At 31.9% G+C, this 21879-nt stretch overlaps 2 protein-coding genes and 2 long non-coding RNA genes across 4 annotated transcripts in view; 3 read left to right on the top strand and 1 right to left on the bottom strand.

Annotated features, from left to right (window-relative positions):
- The window catches only part of LOC133185144 (low affinity immunoglobulin epsilon Fc receptor-like), a 94169-nt gene extending 84139 nt beyond the window's left edge, over nucleotides 1-10030 (bottom strand). The window contains exons 1-3 of the mRNA XM_061320203.1: nucleotides 9926-10030; nucleotides 7111-7190; nucleotides 6729-6816 (exon numbers count right to left, since the gene is read on the bottom strand). Coding sequence (XP_061176187.1) covers nucleotides 6729-6816; nucleotides 7111-7190; nucleotides 9926-9995 — 238 coding nt within the window. The 5' untranslated portion in view covers nucleotides 9996-10030. The remainder of the gene's footprint in view (nucleotides 1-6728; nucleotides 6817-7110; nucleotides 7191-9925) is intronic.
- An 896-nt stretch (nucleotides 10031-10926) lies between these two features.
- Nucleotides 10927-12191, top strand: LOC133185143 (uncharacterized). Its single transcript, XM_061320201.1, has 2 exons — nucleotides 10927-11653; nucleotides 11869-12191. Exons 1-2 carry the CDS (start codon nucleotides 10927-10929, stop codon nucleotides 12189-12191), a joined length of 1050 nt encoding a protein of 349 aa, XP_061176185.1.
- A 6255-nt stretch (nucleotides 12192-18446) lies between these two features.
- On the top strand, nucleotides 18447-19047 carry LOC133185550 (uncharacterized). Its single transcript, XR_009720915.1, has 3 exons — nucleotides 18447-18527; nucleotides 18634-18745; nucleotides 18956-19047. It is a non-coding gene; the product is annotated as an uncharacterized LOC133185550 (long non-coding RNA).
- A 1031-nt stretch (nucleotides 19048-20078) lies between these two features.
- On the top strand, nucleotides 20079-20631 carry LOC133185552 (uncharacterized). The gene is made up of 3 exons (XR_009720917.1): nucleotides 20079-20128; nucleotides 20262-20382; nucleotides 20532-20631. It is a non-coding gene; the product is annotated as an uncharacterized LOC133185552 (long non-coding RNA).
- The last annotated feature ends 1248 nt before the right edge of the window (nucleotides 20632-21879 follow it).

Below are 21879 nucleotides of genomic sequence, written 5' to 3'. Positions count from 1 at the left end.
TAATTAAATAAAAAATATTTACAGATATTTCGTAGGCCATTAACTTGGATTCAATGTCTTCTTTATGATTTTATTTATATATATTCCGTACATTTCCTATTTCATTGATACTAGCGTATATTAGTATGCAAGTACATCGAAGGGTAATGTAAGGGTCTTAATAAATCGATCTAGTGCAAGGGCATACCCTCAATAGATCATGGTAAGCTTTTACAAATAAACTCCAGAAGTATTAAGGTATCTGAAAAGTGCTGCGATCCTGATGAAATCTTGAAAATAATTTAATTATATCTATATTTAATGCCGTTGACCAGCAAAATATACAGCATGCCGTCATACAAATACGATTTTAATAATGTTATTGGTTTGGTAAAATTTTGTGATTTTAAATTTTCTAAACGTTCTTTGGGGTTTTTAAGTATCCAAATCTGATATACATCACTTATCGAATATATTGTTGTACAGTACTCTTGAAGTTTCTCCTTCACTGCTGTTAAAATTTTAGCGAGGGAGTAAAGAAAGAGGCTGCCTGACTGACTTTTTTCATAATAATTGTTAGGCCATTATTTACACACTGATTTGTCGACGGATTTTTCCGTTATTTCCCGATCATGACAAGGAGCACACGGCGGGTGTGACCGGTCGGCAGGGGATGCTCACTCCTCCATGGCACCTGATCCCACATCTAAAGTCTTATTTTGTAATGTTTAATGGACTTCTGAGCTCGAATTCTGTTCGTTATCTCCGCGTATTTCATACATTTATTCAGAGAAAATGAATTTAATTTTAATATTTTTTAACAGCATTAGTTTTGTTGAATGAGAATTGTGGTGTTTGCACTTGTTCAATCGGGTCTCTGCTGAGTTCGGCCAAAGCGACATTGCTTACACCAGCTGTTTGTCACGTGACAGGTTTGAAATAAGATCATATATGTACAACAACAAAAAAGTTCAACGATAAACGGGTATTTTTCTTCTATAAAATTTATTCTGTTTTCTTTGAGACAAATTCAAACATGAAAAGTACTGGGAGCAACCTCCTCATGTTTGGAAATTATGCAAAATCTAGCCGACTTTCTATAAACTCTAGACATAGATGTAATACGCATTGGAATAATGTTACATTACGGAATAAATAAAGAATGTACAACCAGCTCTCAGCACTTTTCAGAATAGTAGGAATAATAGCTACAATTGTTTAAAAAGTCAGAATTCATAGTGAAGCGGATATCGTTAAACTTTTGATATTTTCGAGGGGCTAGACCTGTCATTCTAGCACGTTAATGTACAATTGTACTTCTCACGGCTATATATAAAGTCTTTACATTATCAATTTAGCTTGACAATAAAATGTGGATTAACATATTTCAGAATATGTTTAATTTTAATCAGATTAACTTGACGTCATAATAGCTTTCCTGCACCTCTGAATAGGCTGACGTAAATATGGAAGTCCTTAACCTAGCTGCGATTGCATCCTTGTATCAATTTAAATCTAAAAAAAAAATATAAAAAATAAACTGATATCAAGTGCACTAAAAATGTTCTCAAATTTCCTATAACTTCTATAGAAGCAGGTTAAATGGGAAAACTTTAAAGGGGCTCATGGGCTACAACGCTCACCTGAGACACTTTGGCCGTGTTGTTTTGCATAAGATTTTTTCCCAATGAAAACATGTATTTGTATGTAAAAATGATCGCCTTCTGTAACGCCGTGATTATCTATTCTATTAGAGGATGCACTTTAATTGATTCATCATGACTTCGCTGTTTTTTAGAAGATGAGTTTTGAAGATTTTTACCTATGAAATCCCAATTTTGGACCGATCTTATCCCTGAAGAACATGATCTAATCAATTTACAATCTAGACTACCTCAGTAAGTTTCCAAAGTTTCATTTTTTCTGGTCCAGTGGTTCTTGAAGAGAAAATTCTAAAATATTTTTCTTATATATTTCAATGTAAAGCTTTGATTCCCTTTTGTGTCCCACCCTACCCTCGGGAACCACAATCTGAACAATTTACAATATACATTATCTTAGGAAGCTTCCACATAACTTTCTTTTTCTGGTCCTGTGGTTTTTGAGAAGAAAAGATTTTTCTTATATATTTCAATATTAAACTTTTATCCCCTTTTGTGGTGTCATGATCTGAACAATTTACAATCTACATTACCCCAGGAGAAAATCTTTTCTGGTATAGTAGTTCTTCAGAAGAAGAGTAATATATAATTAAATATTTTCATCATAAAACTTCCCAATGGTGGCCCCACTCTAACCCCGGGGACCATGATCTGAACAATTTAGAATCAACACTATTTTAGGAAGCTTTCATCTTACTTTCTTTATATCTAGCCCAGTGGTTCTGGAAAAAGATTTTTCCTAAATATTTCAATGGTAAAATTTGATTCAAATTTGAGGCCCAACCCTACCCTAGGGGGGTCATAATTTGAACAATTTAAATATACACTACCTAAGGTACCCTCTACATAAGTGTAAGCTTTTTTTGTCCGGTGGTTCTTGAGAAAATGATTTTTTAATGAACTACCTTATGTTTACCTTTCCTTGATTATCTCACCTTGTGATTATCTCACCTGGAAAGAGGCTTGGTCCTTCATTTCAACAACATAAGACCCCCTTGCCCAAGGATGTTCTGTACAATCTTTGCCCAGTGGTTTTACAAGGAGTTGAAAAGTTTACAGACGGAGGGACAGACAGACGGACACCAGACAACGAGTGATCAGAAAAGCTCTCTCGAGCTTTCATCTCAGGTGATCTAAAATGTGGAACTGTGGAAATGTGGAATGAGGAAAAAAAACAAAACTGTTATATCTATAGATAATTATTACTACTGAAGACAAAACAGTAACATCCTAATATATAGTCGTTTACACCGATCCTGGACACAACGTATTCTCCCCAAAGTATTGCGAGCAACGCTACAGTGCTGCTATCCTACAAGTTGACAATCCTATCCTATCGTGAATCCTGCATCCACAATCCTATCCTGTGATTTCAGTCTAATCCTATCTATCCTATCCTGCTACTTTCAGTTTTTTAATATTTAAGAGTAAATTTCACAAAACGAAAAAAAAAATGACGACCATATAAAAATCAGTTATAATTATATACTTCATTTATTTAATATGTTTTAATCGAGGAAAAATAATCGAGATCGACATCCATTAATTCCCGACACCCCGCTAGACTGGCTTGCCTGTCTGATATGCGCGATATTTTCTTTTTTTTCTTTCGAACGATAGAGACAGGCAATACCAGTCAATGTCCGAACTCTTCGTTGTTTACATGCGAATATTCTTCCGGTGATTGTTCACGGTTAAATCGTACGCCATGTTACTCGAAGTTAATGCTTCGAAGTTAATAATTAATGTGTGTTAAGAAAAAAAATGTTTTTTTTTTCTATTGTATTTTATAGATATTTCTTTTGTAAACGTTTCAAATCATATTCCTTTTTTGTAATTAATTCTGAAATATGAATCAACCTTTACTCGAATCTGATTGGCTGTAGGATACAGGATAGGATGGGATTAACTACTATATATTTCTATCGTGAATTCTCAATCCTGAATCCTATCCAATCCCATCCCATGTCAACTTGTGGGATAGCAGCACTGTATCTGTCTGACTCCCTCTATGCGTGCGTGTGTGTTTCTGTGTTTGCGTTTTTGTCAATCTCTCTCTCTCTCTCTCTCTCTCTCTCTCTCTCTCTCTCTCTCTCTCCACGACCCTAGTAAATATTCATCAAAACAATATATCAACGACAATATGTCGCACATACTACCGTTCATTATACAGGAGGAAAATAATGTTTTTGTCGTCGGCGACAATATGCACCGATGGACGACAATATGTACAGTTAGGGTATGTACATAGTGTTGCCGACGACAATATGTACCGTCACAGGGTTCCCTAAATTTTGGCCCTTTTAAAATAAGTGATTTAAGGTTCTCATTATTAACTATGTTGCGTCACCAATAATGACGTGTCCAGCAGGAATATAGTTGTAGGGTGGTGAAGAACATGAAACTTTGGAGGATTTTGTTTAAGATGTTCGATATCTAGGCACTGTAGAGTTTTTTGTAATTAAAAAGTTTGGAAGCAATAGTCTGTGTATATTTGTAAGAAATACAAAGTGTGGACTTCAACTTGAAATATTGTGGAAACAAGACTGGACCCTTTTGTGATTAAGAATATTACTTATATTAACTGCGTCAATTCCTTTATAGGTATATAGATATATTGAAGTTAAAGGAACAAACGGGTTGTTTAAGTAGTATTTTCTTCGTGAAACATGGCGGCTTAAAAAAACAATATGATATTCAATATCCATAATCACAGATCCGAGCCTGTATTCTGATATCGAAGGATCCGAATATGGACTGTGTCGAGTAGATTATTTAAACCTTTCAAAGAGACAGATTAAAGTTTGGTGCAAATGTGATGAAGACCTAATTGTTTATTTACATAGGGTATTAGTGAATCAAAGGAGACATCGTGTATAATAGGTTTATTGTAACACCGATATCCATGACTCCGCCTATGGCTTTGTGTATTGTAAAGAAGTCCCATCACATTGCTACACTGTGGACATTAAAGATTCCCAACAGTATCCACATTGTCATTGCTGCCATACGAAGAGGCCGTGCCTAGATTTCTAAGGTTTTTAAATCTTAATTTTCTTTAATTATAATTTTAATCATTTTGTTTTTTAAGGGGACGACCATTTGATTCTGGGATGAGGTGGTGCATTTTGGAAATAAAATAATATTGTGTATAATTTGGAAATAAATAATCTGTCCTCGAAAATATTAAAAATATATAATCTGTCCTCGACTGGAAAGAAAATAAATAAACTGTCGTTGCCCACTATCATTATTATTATTATTATCATCATTGCTTCTCAAACTTTTTTCAGAGAGGAAGAAAATAAATAATCTGTCCTTGAATGACATGAAAATAAATTATCTGACTCAAAATTCTGGGATGGGGGTGGTATATTTTGGAAATAAATAATCTGTGTCTAATTTGGAAATTAATTAATCTGTCCTCGAAAATATTAAAAATATATCTGTCCTCGACTGGCAAGAAAATAAATAATATTATTATTAATTTTTTTTAACTTTTCAAACTTTTTTCAGAGAAGAAGAAAATAAATAATCTGTCCTTGAATGAATTGAAAATGAATAATCTGGCTCGAAAATGTTTGCCTCCCCCCCCCCTTTTAGAATCAAATGGTCGTCCCCTAATGCAAAACAAAGATTTTTTTTAAAGTAGTGCAAAATGTTAAAGCATGTTAATTACAGTATTGTCAGTTTTCTATTTTTATAAAAACAAAATAGATTAATGATTAAATTTTACGAGAAATTATTAAAATCAATCTTTAACGATTTCAAAAAAACAAAAAAAAAGCAAACAAAAACAAACAAACAAACAAAAAAAAAAAAACAAAACAAAACAAAACAAAAAAAAAAAAACAAAAACAAAAACAAAAAAAACAAAACATAACAAAACAAAAAAAAAAAAAAAAAAAAAAAAAAAAAAAAAATTATTGTCATTGGATAACTTGACGTAGCTACATTTTAAAGAAAGTGTATAGGTGGATTATAATTTCCTATGACAATAATCAAGCGATGTTCATATCACTTTTCGTGATAAGCTTTTGCGGAGATTAATTTAATAAACATGATTTAGATCTCTTTTACCTTACTTCATGAAGTAAGAAATTAATATTTTAAAATATGTCAAAGGCCTTTCTTCTTTTATTCTCTTCATAATAAAAAGAATAAAATACCGCATAGAACAAACCTAATCATATACAATGTACTGATCAAGTAAATGGGTTAAAACATTTTATTATGGACTAAAGACGAAAATCATTATACATTAGAGACAAGAACGTTGCAGTTTTCTCCCTTAACAGCATTTAACTCTGGGTTTAACTTAGGTGCTGTTTGTATCACCGACTTTGGTGCTGTTGAAAATATATATATCATCGTTTTTTTTAAATTTCTCCGAATTTCCCTTCGTTTTCTCTTTAATTCGTTCTATCCCTCTGTCCTCTATCATAATAAATCATAAATCGCACAAAAATTTTATTATTTTCTTTAAAGTGAGCAACTGCACCCAAATCGGGTTGATATCCTACTCCGGACCTAAGTTGGTAATCGTATATATATATATATATATATATATATATATATATATATATATATATATATATATATATATATATATATATATTCATAATGGAATAATCTTTAAAAATCTTGGGGAAAAAACCCCAGAATTTTCTTTGAACTCAAAAGTATTAGTAATTTTCAGAATATTTCTGTTTGATGATTTAGTTAGATTTTATTAACAAATAAATATAGGAAGGCACCTGCTGTAAAATTAGAGCACACATTCAGATTTTTTTTTTCGCAATAACAGAATGGTATCTTTGAAAAGGTTTAAAACAATGATTTTTTTTGAAAATATTTTGATTTAATGAAAGCATGCTACTCTTATTGTTTCTTTCCCAGATTTTTGATTTATATACAGAGTACACGGTAGAAAAATAAGTGAAGACAGTTTATACTCGGAACAGAAAGAGATAATTAGAATCCCCTTGGAACATTTTTCTTTTCGTTATACATTTTGAAACAATATTTGAAAGATTTTTTTACTAGATGTAAATTGAACAATTTAATTTAAATGTGTATGCAACTAACCTTTCAAAAGAAACGTTCTGGCCAGCCAATCAGATTCCTCCTTACTCTCTATTTCTACCAGGTGAGCATATCTGGACTCGCACCACAACTAAAATAAAATCATTTTGATTTAATTTTTCTCAATGACTCAAACCGTATGTAAGCATTATTAATTATATACACGTGGATTGAATATCCAAAATGGAATGTATATGGCAATGATGACGTTATGATTTAAATATTACTTTCCTTAACAATATGTTTATAAACGTAGCTTCAATTCTAAGTTTTACTGTTATAAGAAACTGTTATACACATTTAACTTTTGTACAGTTTCGCTACAATGATAGGCTTTGACAAAATACTACAAAATATAAAAAAGAAATGTGTATTCATATATTACTTTAGCTTCAGTCCATGTGGCTTTCATCTGATTATGAAAGTAGCAATGATTCCTATACTCCAGCCACTGCGAGCCACAACCTATTTATATTACACCCATACTTATCAATGTGAAATATTGGTATGAAAAATCATCAGATAAGAAAGTACATTTAGATGAAAGACAATCAGCGATGTTACATTTAGCTTTCAGTGTGATATGAAAAATAATCTACAAACTGATCAGAAGCAGATATCACAATTTATATAAATTTGAAAGTACTGCAAACGTAAATAAATCAGAACACTCAAAATTAAGAGCTTTCTTCATCGCTAACTGCTTAGCCTGATCATAAATTAACATAGTTGCAGCAAAGCTTCTATATGTTTTCGTTTTGATCATACATTAGACAATATTGCCACAGCAAAATCACAGAAAATTGATTTACACTTTTTCCAAACTTATTTATGCTGTATTTGATGAATATCTAAAAAAAAATGAGATATTAAAATGTCGAAAATGATAAATGAATACAATATTTACTGAAATAATATACTGATGCCTGAAAATTATGCACACACTTTTGAAATTTTTTTTTTTTAATTTTCTCTTTTGCTTGGGTTCATTATGTTTGCATTTATTAAATGATTATCATAGAAAAAACCTGACACCATATGTGAGGCTTTTTACCGTAAAAAAAAGATAGGAAGGCCAGCCAGTATTCATCTGAAGGGTATTCCTATGGAGAGGCTTGTAAAAATTTCAAGTAATTATAAGATTTTTGTTTCTTCTAATTAAATAATACACTATAAGATTGAAAAATATATGAAAAAAAGTATTATATAGGTTGACACGACATTCAATAGTCACCATACGACAGCTACAATACTGTATCGCAAATTTATGGCAATCGGAAATGAGGTGGACCGGATACAGATGCCAAAGCGAAAGATGATTACTAGGCGATATGATAGACATATCGGTCCATATCATTTTATAAACGGGGATACCACAGCTGTTGCAACCTTACTGATCTTCAACCGTGACCAATGTACAAACGGTACACAGTCAGCTTCGGAAAATTGATTTTTGTCTTGTGTTTTAAAAACCACATCGTCCGGAAATTCCACTTCATGGGCAAGATGGCCTAAAAGGAGAGTTACTCTTTACGATTTGGAAAATGTTGTATTTACTGAGGAGAATATTTAGCAGTGCGTTTTTAATTTTGTGAAGTGTATATTAACGTATACTTTACGTGTACTTAACGGACAAGAAGCAGCGGAAAGGGCGCTTAAATATTGTTACTTCTAAAATAAGTAGGCTCACAGTTTGTCGAACATGTAAATGTATTACGTAAAATATGTAAATAACGAACAGCGATCAATCTTATCAATTCAGTAAACAAAACGAATCGTGAACAAGGCAAAAACCCCTAAATCCCTGGAAACAAACCGCGGTAGGATCAGTTGTCGAGGAGGAGAAAGCATCCTCTGATGATTGACCGGCTACATTGGCTGTGAGCCCTATGTATTGTTCTGGTATATGGAGTTCTCCCTAGTCAAATTTAGTACAAAAGCAACGACCTAAGAAATGGAAACAAACATGTCGGACAATTTACAGTAAAACTTGTCTAAACACATACACAATGGCATGGAAGGTACCAACGAAGGGTAGCGCATACATGATTCGATATCGAAGCGATATCATCGATATCGAAGATATCGACACTACAGGAAAAGGATAGTATTCAAGTAATTCAAATCTTAAAAAAACCATAATAGCATAATCCATTGAACAATCATGATTCGATATCGATATGATATCGTGGATATTCGTAATAAGGAAATCTTCGTAAACAGAAAGTATTCTAATATAAAGTATAAAGAAATTCTAGTATAAAGAAATCTTGGACATAAAATTAGTCGTACTGAAATCCTGCTTTAGAGTGTCAAATCGGTAGGAAGACGTAAATACCATATGCAGGTGATGCTGGAATATTACTACATAAATAAGAGAAGTCGACGATAGAAAAACTGAAGTCATCTCGATTGTCATACAGTTATTAGTTGGTTAAGTTTTGAGATTTTAGATGTTTCTTTGGGGATCTTTTAGATTCCACATTTGTTTTACACCACTCTAATTAAATGCATTTGCACAATAGGTCTAAAGTTTCTCCTTCACTACAGTTTTTATTTTGGCGAGGAATAAAGATGGCAGCTTAATTGAACATTTCCTTGCTTGTAATTATTTTTAAGAAGCTTTAGAATTCAGTATAGATACGGTAAATCAAACTCACTTCACTGTCTGGAATGTTAAAAGTATTCAAAACTGAAAGGTGATTTTGAAGAATTGCATCTTTTGAAATTGAACTCTGAGTAGAGATTGGATTACCAGATGTGGAAATAAAAGCTAGTTCTTCTAAAATGCAGTTGAAATAATAAACCTTACAAAGTTACAAGCTTTGTAGGCTGAAACCAAAACATATTTTTCATGTAGTCTCTCAAAGGTAATTCTTTTATCACTTCCAGTCTACTGAAGACGGAGGAATAGATAGTTCGCATTTTGCCCTTGAATTTTATATTAAGATTCTTTAATATATATCTAAAATGTTTACCTTAAGTAGCAATACATTTTAAAAGAAAAAGAATAATCCTTACGACATTTGCAACGTGGTCTTTTTCATCTTTTTATAGATTTCTCCAAAACAATTTGATTTGAAAGGCAGCGTGTTGAAATATGAGAATATAGTCCTTTTTGTATTTATAGGTAGGTAATTACCTCATTTAAGAAAATGTAAAATATCATTTATATATCATTTATATAATGTGTTTCTTACCTTTCTCTGTTTTCTGGTAGTACATTATTCCTTCCTCAGAATCTGTCAAGAAGTTTTGCTGAGTCTGCATGTGTAGGTAGCATATTTTATCTTTCTCGTTGTACCCAAATAACATGCATTTGTCGTGACACATATTGCGCCCCATGTTAATCGAGAACTTGCCAAAACCTGGTAAATGATGCGGTTAACCTTACTGTCTGTGTCTGCCTCGGGTTCGGCTACATAGAATTGCGAAAAAGAAGGTTCTGTCTCAACACAAAGATATAAAATTATAATCTTTTCCATTAGACTGATAAAAACAGAAATGAAAAACATGCTACTTTATCCAGTTTTTTTTTTTTTACGAAATTACAAAGGAAGTAAATAGTGATAGTCGTAGTATGAATTCAGTGATCCACAACTGTTTTAAAGTTATCCCTTGCAAGTTAATAGCGGGACTGAAAATCCAGGCACAGAAATAAGTATTATTTAGAGTACGAGTTTCTTATTGTATGAGAGATACAGGGCGGGGCTTAAGGCGAGAGCGCTAGCTGGAGCCGCGCCCCGCCCTGTATCTCTCATACAATAAGAAACGAGTATTCTAAATGACTTGTGACATGACAGTTCGATTATTTTTAGATTTTGAAGATTCTGTATCTGTGTAATTTTACAGCAAATCAAATTTTGTAATGATAACTAATTTGAATAAAGTATAAAAAGTTAAAGGTTAAGTTGACGAAGTGACCAATCAATAAACAATGCATTTTGCGCTAGCGCGAATTGTGCTTATGAGAATCATTTAGACGGTGATGCAATGGAAGGTCAGACGGATATGGATGTATATACGTAATGGATATCGATATTCTTGCTGCGTGGGACAATGATATAGGCGATATTACACTATCTCAAATATGCGAAACTTTAGAGAATGAGCATTTGAAGGAATATGTGATTTATCGCTGAATCTGAAAGAAGAAAATGCAATTGCGAATAATTATGGCGCTTTTGATGTAACGTTAGGTATGGACACTAACCCTATCGTCAAATTCGAGATACAGGATGAAGAAAAATCTACGCGCTTTAGGACGCCGGTAACAGACGAAGAGCTAAACAAACTCGTGCCCGACCAGGAGAATGCGAACACAAAAAGCAATACGAAATGGGCAATGAATGAATTCGAGGAATGGCGAGAGAACAGGGATGAAAACATTCCTGAACTTCACGTTATGGACTCCAAAGAAATGGGTTACTGGCTTGAAAGGTTCGTGGTAGAAATGAGAAAAAAGGACGGGACGGAGTACCCACCGAAATCAATTTATCTGATATTATGTGGACTGTTAAGGCACCTACGAGACAAAGGAATATATGACAAAAATTTTTTGAATGAGAAAAATACAGAATTCGCTGGATTTCGGAAGATTGCTGATGCACAAATGAGAAATCTCATTGATAAAGGACTTGGCTGTGACATAAAATGTGCAGACCCGATACTTCCGGAACAGGAAGAGAAACTGTGGGAGAAGGGAGTCTTTGGACAAGAGAACAGAGAACAATTGCAGTTGACAATGTTTTTTGGGGGGCTCAGAGGATGTGACGAGCACTATAGTTTGACAGCTGAACAATTTTTCACCGGCGCTGACGAGTATGGAAAATATATTAAGTTCGTGGGACGATCTTCCAAGACTTATAAAGGAGGATTAGGCCAGTCGAATGTTCAGAACAAAAACATCAAACACTACTCTGATCCAGGTATGTTAAAATCTTTCTCTCTCTCTCTCTCTCTATTTATGGCCGTTTTGTTCAATACATTTCCAATTTGAAATAACAGCGAAAAATTGTGTCCTAATATGGTGCTAGAACTATGTGTTATGTTTGTTTATCAACTGTAAACCCCTCTTCTCTCTCTCCATTGTTGGTTGAATTTGTGTTTCAAATGAAAACTAGTTTTTTGTTTACTTATATAGGAGAAAGATGCATAATCGATTTCTTCGATGCGTATCTAAAGGCAATTGGAGGGGGACCGTTCTATCGGCGCCCACTGCCACCACTGGGAGATGTAAAAATTCGTTATTCTCACCAAAACGTCGGCATAAACAAACTTAAAAATTTCATGAAGGTGATAGCAGAAAAAGGTGACTTGTCTGGAAATTTCACAAATCATAGCGGAAAACGCACATGTGCAACTCAAATGTACATCGCGGGAGTCCCTGAGCAAGAAATTATGAAAAGGCCGGACATCGATCCGATGCAGTGCGAAAGTACAAAGATTGCAGCTCGGGAATGCTAAAAAAAGTGTCACAAGTTCTAGATCCGCCACGTAAATCTGAGATGAGGCCATTGGAAACCGAAAATGATGACCCGCCTTCCAAGCACTTCCATGGTGATTTACAGTTAGGTGTCGACAAACCCTTGTGCAATGAAACCAGGAACGAATCCGCAATGCGTGAACCATTCAAGGAGTTAAGTTCTATGCCGGCATTGTTTAATATGTGCAATTTTACTTTTTCTATGAAGTGATATTTGTCAACAGTATAAAGAAAATGTTTACTATTTTTCTCTGTTTCTATTTGAGTTTTTATTTTGTAACGAGATAAAACTCTAGTCATTCTGTTTGTTAATTTCTAAAAATAAATTTGATTTACCCTGATACCCTGAGTGTTCTCTATTTTAGTTATTGTACAGTTGGGGTCATTTGCATAAGGACCGCCCACTAAAAACTGCTCTGTAATTTAGTTATTGTACAGTGAACTTCAAAGGAAAACATTACCGGTCATGTCACAATAGTATTTGGATCTGAGCCTGCATATCTACATTCCACTACATATTCATTCAGTAAAAGTGTCGTTGCCAACTGCCGAGTCAAACATGCCGCGATTGTGACGACTAAAGATATCGATTCTACATATATTTTCAAAATTATTTATTTTCATGACTGCACGCGCAATGCTGACATTCTTAAAGGGTGCTTTTTTTTGTTTTTAAATTATTTAAGGTGTGAACACTTTGACGTGATGGAATTCCGTGAAATAATTTTTCTTTTTAAAATTCAGTAATCAGTGTTTCGTTAGTTTTTTTTAAAAAAAAAAAAAAACAGAAATTTTCTGGAGTTAAATGTTACTCCATTTACAGACTTAGTCCATTTTTAATAAAAATTGTTGCACAGAATTTTGTATTTCACTTGTATTTCACTTTTTGTATTTCCGTGTTGTTATAGCCTCTATTCTAAATATCATAGCAAAACTAATAATTTGTGAAATTCAAAATGTCTGCTACTCAATCAAGAGGCTTGTTCCAATAATAATAAACCTTGGTACAAATATAGTCTGCGGTAATAAAACAACATCGGGTTTTTATTAAAAATGATACAACGAATAGTAATCAAGCTAAAAAGTCCATTTAAATATTACATATCGGGAGAAGAGCTGACATCAAAGTAGGGATCAGGTGCCATGGTGGAGTGAGCATCCCCTGTCGACCAGTCACACCACCAATGTATTCTTTGTCATTATCTGGCAAACGCAAACAAAAAAAAAAGAAAAAAAAAAGAAACCACACACACACACACACACACACACACACACACACAAAACAAAAAAAAAAAAAACTAAAAAGTCGTAGACAATTCTGTGTGAGAACTGTAGCCTAAGAATTTGTATGAAAAACGTAACGTCAGTCAAACTTCGACTTAATGATAGATTGTTAGTGCAAGGTCACTGTATCGACCAAAGAATATTCGAAATGTTGACTTTAAACGAGACTGTTGATATTCTTGCTCCATCAAATTATTTGTCAATAGCCATCAGAGCGTCTCATTCCACTGGCAATTTCTGACTATATCAAAACAGTCCCTCTATTTTCCTTGTGTTGGAGAAATCGCACATGGTTCAACTGGAAACCAGTTGCTGGAATACATGGTCAAGGAAACGTGGTTCCACTGATAATGACCTTCAATAACTAGACCATTTTCACCTATCTAAGCTACACTTCTGGTACCTGCCGGACATGTATCTGGAAAAGAATTACGAAAAAAATGAAACAAACCTATTATTTTCATGTTTTGCTATATAAATTTTTACTTAAATGCTTCCTAATCACATTTAATTTTATAGATAAAGATGATTCACACAGATTTTTAACTTTTTGATCAAATATATTGCTTAAGCAAGATGAAAGAATGTCGAAAATTGTAGATATTTATCATGACTTGAAGGTAATGATATTCAGAAATGCAAATATTTGAATAAAGAAATTTCTGCCGGAGGACAGTAGTCTGAATATATACTCAGTACTATAGAATAATTTGAAAATCCAGAGAAAGACGAGAAAATTTCATTTTAATTATTTATTGCTTTGAACCTCTGAGTATTGAAATGATTGATGAAATTCGTATGTCAATAACTAATTAATATTGCAGGATACTATTACCAGTTGTCAAAAACACCATATTGAAATGTTTATCCTTTTAAATTCTGAACCTTTTAAAATGGTTCTAAAACAAGAATTGTGGGATGAACGCACCACATGCATCATTCTCTGTAGATAAAAAATGCAAAACACCAAACCAAGACACAACCTGTATTAATTCCTGGTCCATCATATTAGCTTGAAGTGCTGACTCTAGAAGTACAATGTATTACCTAAGACCTTAGACAGTTATATGCCGTTCCTTGAAATCTTAATAGAGTTCGTGTGCAAACGTGTCAAAATTCCGTGAAAGTTAAGTCAGTGAACATCTAGACTTATGCAGACATGAAACTTTTACAGTTTTTCCATTTTATAGATTGCATAACTCCAATGCAATTAAAAGACGAAATTAAAAAAAAAAAATCATTTTTTATCAATGAAGAGTATTTTACTAAGTCAAATTTATCTCTTTGTTTTTGTATTACTTTGTCAGAATTACGGAGAAAATATGACGTCAATGAGAGACTTGTAAACGATATTATAGATGGCGTCAAAATAAATATTTCCATGAGTATACTGTAAAACACCATGAAGAACTGAAAGCGATTATAAGATGGTTTTGCATAACGCTCGTGGAAAATGACGTTTCTGTCAACCTGATTGGTCTTAGATATTCTTATTGTTTACCGAAATATTTGTAATGGAAATCCAAATAGGAATAGTTTGGTTTTGGTTGATTTAACTCAATATTTCTGTAAAATATGCGCAGATAGTAGGCATAGCCAAGGGTTAAAAATTCATAACTTTGAAATAAAGTTTTCCGATTACAATTATTTTTTTTTGGATAAAACGAGCCAAAACGTAATAAAAATTCAAAGTGTCTGAAATAAGTGGTTGTCGTCATTTTCTGATATCTGAAATATCGCTAACAAGTATTTGACAAATAGTAAAATGTCAAGAAAAAATTGCAAAAAATATGTTTCAAAAATTGACAAAAAGTGACATCGGTCATCCAAATAAGACAGCATCCAGTCATAAAATTTGGTTTTATGGTAAAAATGACGTCATAGGCAAACTAGTTATTCAAACAACTTGGTTTTAATAGAATATATTTAGTTAATTAATTTCAAATAAGTTCGAATTTTAAACGGATTGAGCAATTTGAAAGACAATGGACGAAGTGGAAAACTACTGTTACTTGATGAAAATAGGATATCCCTGTTCATGACGTTGTTATAAATCTAGCACAATGTTGGACATGACGGTGCAGCCTGTAAATCTTAAGCGTTAATACTTTTGACGCTCGTAAAATTTCGTATATTGTGAATTTTAAAAATTCAGTCAATCTTGGTCTATATGTGAATATTATCGCACACCCTTCCTAGTGTGGCATAAAAAAGAAAAAGTAGCGTGTGTCCACGAATATGTGATAAGATACAAAATCCACATTTCTTATGTGATCTTGAATCTAGCTTAATGTCAGTCATTATGTGTGTAAATAATGACCTAACAATTACATGTAGTTTGAACAAACCATTCATTTTAAAGCATTCGACTTAATGATAGATTGAATCTACTGATAAGATCATTGTATCGATCATAGACAAGACTGTTGATATTCATGTTTCATCAGCTTATTTTCTATAAATTGCCTCTGTTTAGAAATTGTTAGTTCATTACTCTTGCTCTTGCTCTTGTATATCACTTCAACTGGGAGACAAACTCCATATGCAGTTGTGAAGGGTATATTTCTTCATGGATAAGGGAAGTTGAAGATATAAAGTTGAAGTGGTAACCATCATAAAATTTTGTTGTTAAGTTACCATTAACGTCTTTTTTCTAGTAAAATACCCAAATATGAAACAAATATGTCAGACTTTTTGGTATCTTTTATTTCGAGTTCAAAAGGGTATATCGAATCAACGTAGAATGAAAATTAATATTGTTAATTGATAAAACATTGTCCATATATCTAAATGTCGAGTTGAAGGCCAGTGGTTTTTTTCCTTATTATGTAGACGTTTTTTAAAAATAAATTCTGCTGCATATGAAACAAAATAGGTCTGCTAATAATGGGGTGCAATTGATACCTATGGGAATTTTAACATATTGTTGGAAGACCCAACCTCTAAAAACTACATAGATATTGTCAATCAGAAACTCGAGTATCTTTTTAATCAACTTCAGAGTTCTTGTGTGTACAATCGGAATGTTTTTTTAACAAAATAATTTGGCAAATGACCAATGACAAGGTAAGTAAATTTACGATTTCCATTTTTATTTCAAAGTAGCTGTCTATGATGTCAAAAAGTCTGGACTTGAATTTATCGTGAAGAATGGTTGTATAAAGTATTGAAAAGAAGTATATAGAAAGAATAAATTGTTGTTTTGCACCCAGTATCATTTAAAGCAATTAATTCGGTTTGCCAAGTAGATTTTTTAAAATTTTCATATCAGATTTCACCTTATATTTATGTAAGGACCAGATTTCATTTTCTCTTTGTAACACGCTGATTGTGTTCAAGGTTCTTCATTCTTTATTTATTTCCCATTAAAAATAAAGTTGACAATGTTCCAGAAATAATACTGTATAATTAAAATTTCTGTACACCTCATAGTATAAAAATCTCATGCTTACAAATCTTTGAAATATTTCATTTAGTTGTCAATGATTATTTTCTCTATATTTATTTACTCTTTATGTTATTTATTTCATTATATATAATATAAAAATTTATACACACAGCTTTCACATAAAATAAACCAACACATATCCTAAGCAAGGGACATATGATGTTTAAAGCATACTAATATTACCATGATTACCACATCTGGCTCATATCTGAAACCTGTTTGAGAATAAAAATTCACAAATATAGATTCACTAATATAGATATCTACATACTGAAAAACTTATGTGATTACTTTAACCCCATGAGTACTGTAAACTTGCATATATACAATGAACACTTTTAGACTTCAATGGAGAGACCTGTTTACAAATTAAAAATATCTTAAATTAAGTTCAAAATACTTTAACATGCATGCTTATAAACATTTGCAAACTTTGTTACTTGTTTGTTAAATACAGAATGCTAGTTGCAACAATGAATAACAAATTTTCACAAAATTCTACTTACATCTAGTCTTGCCATTTTTCTGCCAACAATGGGTAGGAAAAGCACAAGAAATGAACAGCATGCAATGTACCATGTGACATCACCAAAAATATTTAAAATTATTTCAGAGCTTAACTTTTCATAATTTAGCATTACTTTTAATAATTGAAAATAATGACAATTAATAAAAAAAAAATAAACCATTTCAGTAAACACCAAAACTTTAAATCCCATACTATTTCCAGTGTTTTGTAAAATAATATAGTGTGAACAAACCAAATTTGTCCAGTGGTAACAGTGCTATGTTCGGAGGTAAAGGCCCCCGTTTCAACTCCCGAAAAATCCAAAACTATTCAAAATAATAAAATCTAAGTTAACACTTTAAATGATTGAATATACATTAAATAGAAATTTTGATGATGTTCAAGTTTTCGCCATCCTTACTGTACAGTAAATATATTCTACATTTAAGTTTTTTTTTCTCTGGATTTACTTATTCTTAGATTTTCTCATCGAAAAAAGATACCTATAGCGTCATAATACCACCTTCTCATTTGTGGATATTTTCAATGCGAGTACCTAAATTTATTTTTATTCCCAATAAACTTTTTTTCAAGCTTATAAAACGGTAAAACGATAATTTTAAGTTACAAGAATGTAATTGCTTTTAATTTTGTATAAAATTATATAAGTGATCAAAACCTTTTGCAGATGAATACAAAACTTTTCTCTTTCGTCATAACAAGGTTGATTCCCTTCTACAACTAAATTTATCAAAGACTGAGGTACAGCATAGAATTGATAACACTCTACATTCTTTACAAGAATTCTCTCTTAACACGGAACACAGCACAGCAGATCTAGACAATTCTACAGATTTACTGGATAAAATATTGGATGTCTCCCAAACTTCCAACCTCACATTACCAAAGGCGGTATGAACAAAATTAACTATTTATTGCATGTTTTCATTCAATTAATTCATCTTGGATATTGAATGCTAACAAACAATATGTCATAAACAGGTTGTTGTGACTACTATAGATAACCTTCTGGCAGAAAATCACACAACTGTATGGAAAGACAGTTCCAAAAGAAAGGTACTATACAATAAATCTTGATATATACGTTCTCTCAGAATTAATTTTGAATTTGTTCTTTTTTAAACGGGTAACAATATAATCAATGTTAATTTGAAATGAACAGACAAATGGAAGAGTCAGTAAAATTCTGAAGACAGTTGATAAATTTGGGATGCATATTTTGGGGAATGTTCAGCAGAACGAAAGCATCACGTTCAACACCACGAAAAATATGCGTATGAATTTTCATTTACAATGTTTTCATTTCCTAGGAGACTATAAATGATGTATTGGTTCTTAAATTTTGCATGTTTTTGTTTTGATAATCAATTATTTACTCTCTTCACACCAGGAAGTGGATTAATATAGAAATCTTTATTTTTTTTTTAACTGCTTTATCGTCTATATATTAATTTTTTAATGAGTATAAATTCCTACATTTTCAGTTCTTACCGTCGCAAAAATACCAGCAGATGATGATGTTGTTTTTCCAAATAAAGACAACACAAGTTCATCTTTAGTATTGCCAGCACAACTTCACAGCTCAAGTCAAAGTAAAACCAATTTTAATGAATCTTGTCTCTTGAAGATCAAGAATATTGATAATAAGATTATATGTGTAAGATTACTAATGTTTAAACAAATAAACATAATATTTACTATTTTTGACCATATCACTAGGTATTCCGTATTTAGCGGTGAAGTACAAAACCATAGGCAATATTATGAATGGAAATAAAAGGTACGAGTTAATCTTAAAAGTAGGGATGCGCGATTTTATCGGTATACCGGTATATCGTGATTTTTTATTGCGTGATACGTATCGTGATACGGAGACTAAAAAACGGTTTTTTTCAGGAATTTATATTTCTGTACCAAAAACCGGTTTTTTAGTCTCCGTATCACGATACGTATCACGCAATAAAAAAATCACGATATACCGGTATACCGATAAAATCGCGCATCCCTAAGAAATATAAATTCCTGAAATTATTCATTTATTTCTTCGAACTGTTAAAAAAAAAATTACAGGGAGTCTAAAAAAATGTTGAAAAAAGTTAAACTGTGGCATTCAAACATGCTTTATACTATATAAATAAAAATGAAAAAAGTGAAGTTATGTTTTTACAACGTATTTGTAAGAAAAATTATAGAAATTCATTTGAAATTGTAGTAAAAATTTACGTGTAAAAATATCACGATATTATCGTGATATTTGGGAAAAAATCGATATGTATGACGATACGAAAATTTTGGCGATACCCATCCCTACTTAAAAGACATTTATCTTGTGTACACTTCTATGAATTAATATCAAAACATTCATTATTTCTTGAAAGATGAATTTTCTTTCAAGTACAGAAAGAACAATACTTCGAAATACTGACATTTTGGCATTAACTTTAAAAGTAGATTTACGCAAAGAAATATTAAACCCACCTTTACAACTGAAAATGTTTAAGAAAGTAAGTGATATCAAATAGAAGCATTTCTTATTGAACAAAAAATATTTTAATAGTCTCATTTCATTCATTTAGTTACTTTTTTTTGTTTCATTAACTATTACAGAATCTATCTAACTCTATTAGTGAATGTGCATTTTGGGATTTTGAAAGCAAGTAAGTAAAACTATTCTTAAACAAAGGTTACTTAAATGGAATTATTAACACAAGAAAAATATGAATTTAAAACTAGAAAATATTTGAAGAAATAAGCATATTTTAAGAATATTTTTAAATGATTCTGTAACAGTAACGGAGATGGTGGATGGTCAACAAAAGGATGCAAAACACAATCTACGAATGATCTTTACATACAGTGTGATTGCGATCATTTGACGAATTTTGAAGTTCTGGTTCGACCTTACGTAAAGGTTTTATTTTTATTTACTATAATACACCATACATATCTTAATTTATTTTCCATTGTCCGGTAAATATGCAAAGTGATTCAAAATAATAATTAATATACAATAAAAACTACAGATCTGCACGATTCATATCTTGGTACTTTTGTTAACAGCTACATGAGGATGAAGAGGCTTTGAATTGGATATCCGTCATTGGTTGCTCAATATCTGTTTTCTTTTCCTGTCTGACAGCTATTGTATATCTTGTTTTATGGAAGTAAGATCGTACAGGGGAATTATATTTGACAATTATTAATATTACCTGTGTTACTGTTCGTTATTTTCATACATTTCACTTCATGTCTTTTAATTTCCTTGTCTGACTAAAACTTGTAATTTTTAGGTCCATCACATCAGACATCATCCGAATGATTGATAATTAAGATAACCGTTCTCCTTTGTCTCAGTATTGCCACATCCTATACTGCATTTCTAGGAGGAATTGATAAAACCCAATATAAGGTACACTGTAAAGGATCATTAAAATGTGTGCAATTTATCACTATTATTCTTTCAAAGACGATTTTCAAAATAACAAATGTAAGTTAACACTTTTAAAAACATATATCTTCCTTCAAAATAGTTTGGAATTTGTAATAAAAGTAAAAGGGAAACCACGAAGACGATTTACCATGTATTTGTTATAGGTTGGGTGTACCGTGATTGCAGCCGTTTTACAGTGTTTGTTCCTGAGTATATTTTTCCTGATGTTGGCTCTTGGGATGTATTATTTCGTCAGCGTTTCTTTGGTTAAAATATCGTTTTCCAAAGCAACAAAATTAAAAAGTGAAGCGAATACTTTCAGTAAAATTATATGGGCTATTGTGTTTGGTGAGCTAAACCATTATCTCTATAAGAAAAGTTTATTTGAAAAATTTGAATTTTCTAAACTTTAAAAAATTGTCGGTGAAATCAATGACCGAATAATCTTATTTAAACGAAAAGAAGTACTTGAATGTTTTACTTTTTTTTTAAGTAATGCCTGTTTTGATTCACTGTTGTAACATTTAGAATAATATATTCTTCCGGCAAGGACTACAATACAAACAACAGGTAATTGTAATTTGATTAAAATATTTTTTTAAATTCAAAATTATATATTTAGACCGCCCACTTATTATACGCAATCACAGGGTGTTTTCTTGCTTTTATTGTTATTTTGCAGTTGCTGGTTATCATTCGAAAGTGGAGCATTGTATGGTTTCATAGGACCTGCAGCTCTTATTATTTTGGTAAGAAATAGCTTCTCAAAAATCTTATTTCATTTCTGCATATTTTGTCTGATTTAATATTTCTCTAAATACTGTTAACCAGCTTTTCTTGTGAATAGTATTTCCTACTTTTGCAAGGACATTGGATTTTTTTTTAAAAATAGAAGATCGTTGAACATTGCGTATGGTCGAATTAATTGAAATCGCAAAAGAAAGTATATTTCATGAAAATAAAGTTGGTTTACAGCAA

This window comes from Saccostrea echinata, unplaced genomic scaffold (genome assembly GCF_033153115.1).
Source record: "Saccostrea echinata isolate AGI-Se365-2 ecotype Australia unplaced genomic scaffold, CSIRO_AGI_Sech_v1 ptg000012l, whole genome shotgun sequence".
In the NCBI taxonomy this organism is placed as follows: Eukaryota; Metazoa; Mollusca; class Bivalvia; order Ostreida; family Ostreidae; genus Saccostrea; species Saccostrea echinata.
The sequence above is the reverse complement of the archived record's forward strand: the minus strand, read 5'-3'. Positions and strand labels throughout refer to the sequence as shown.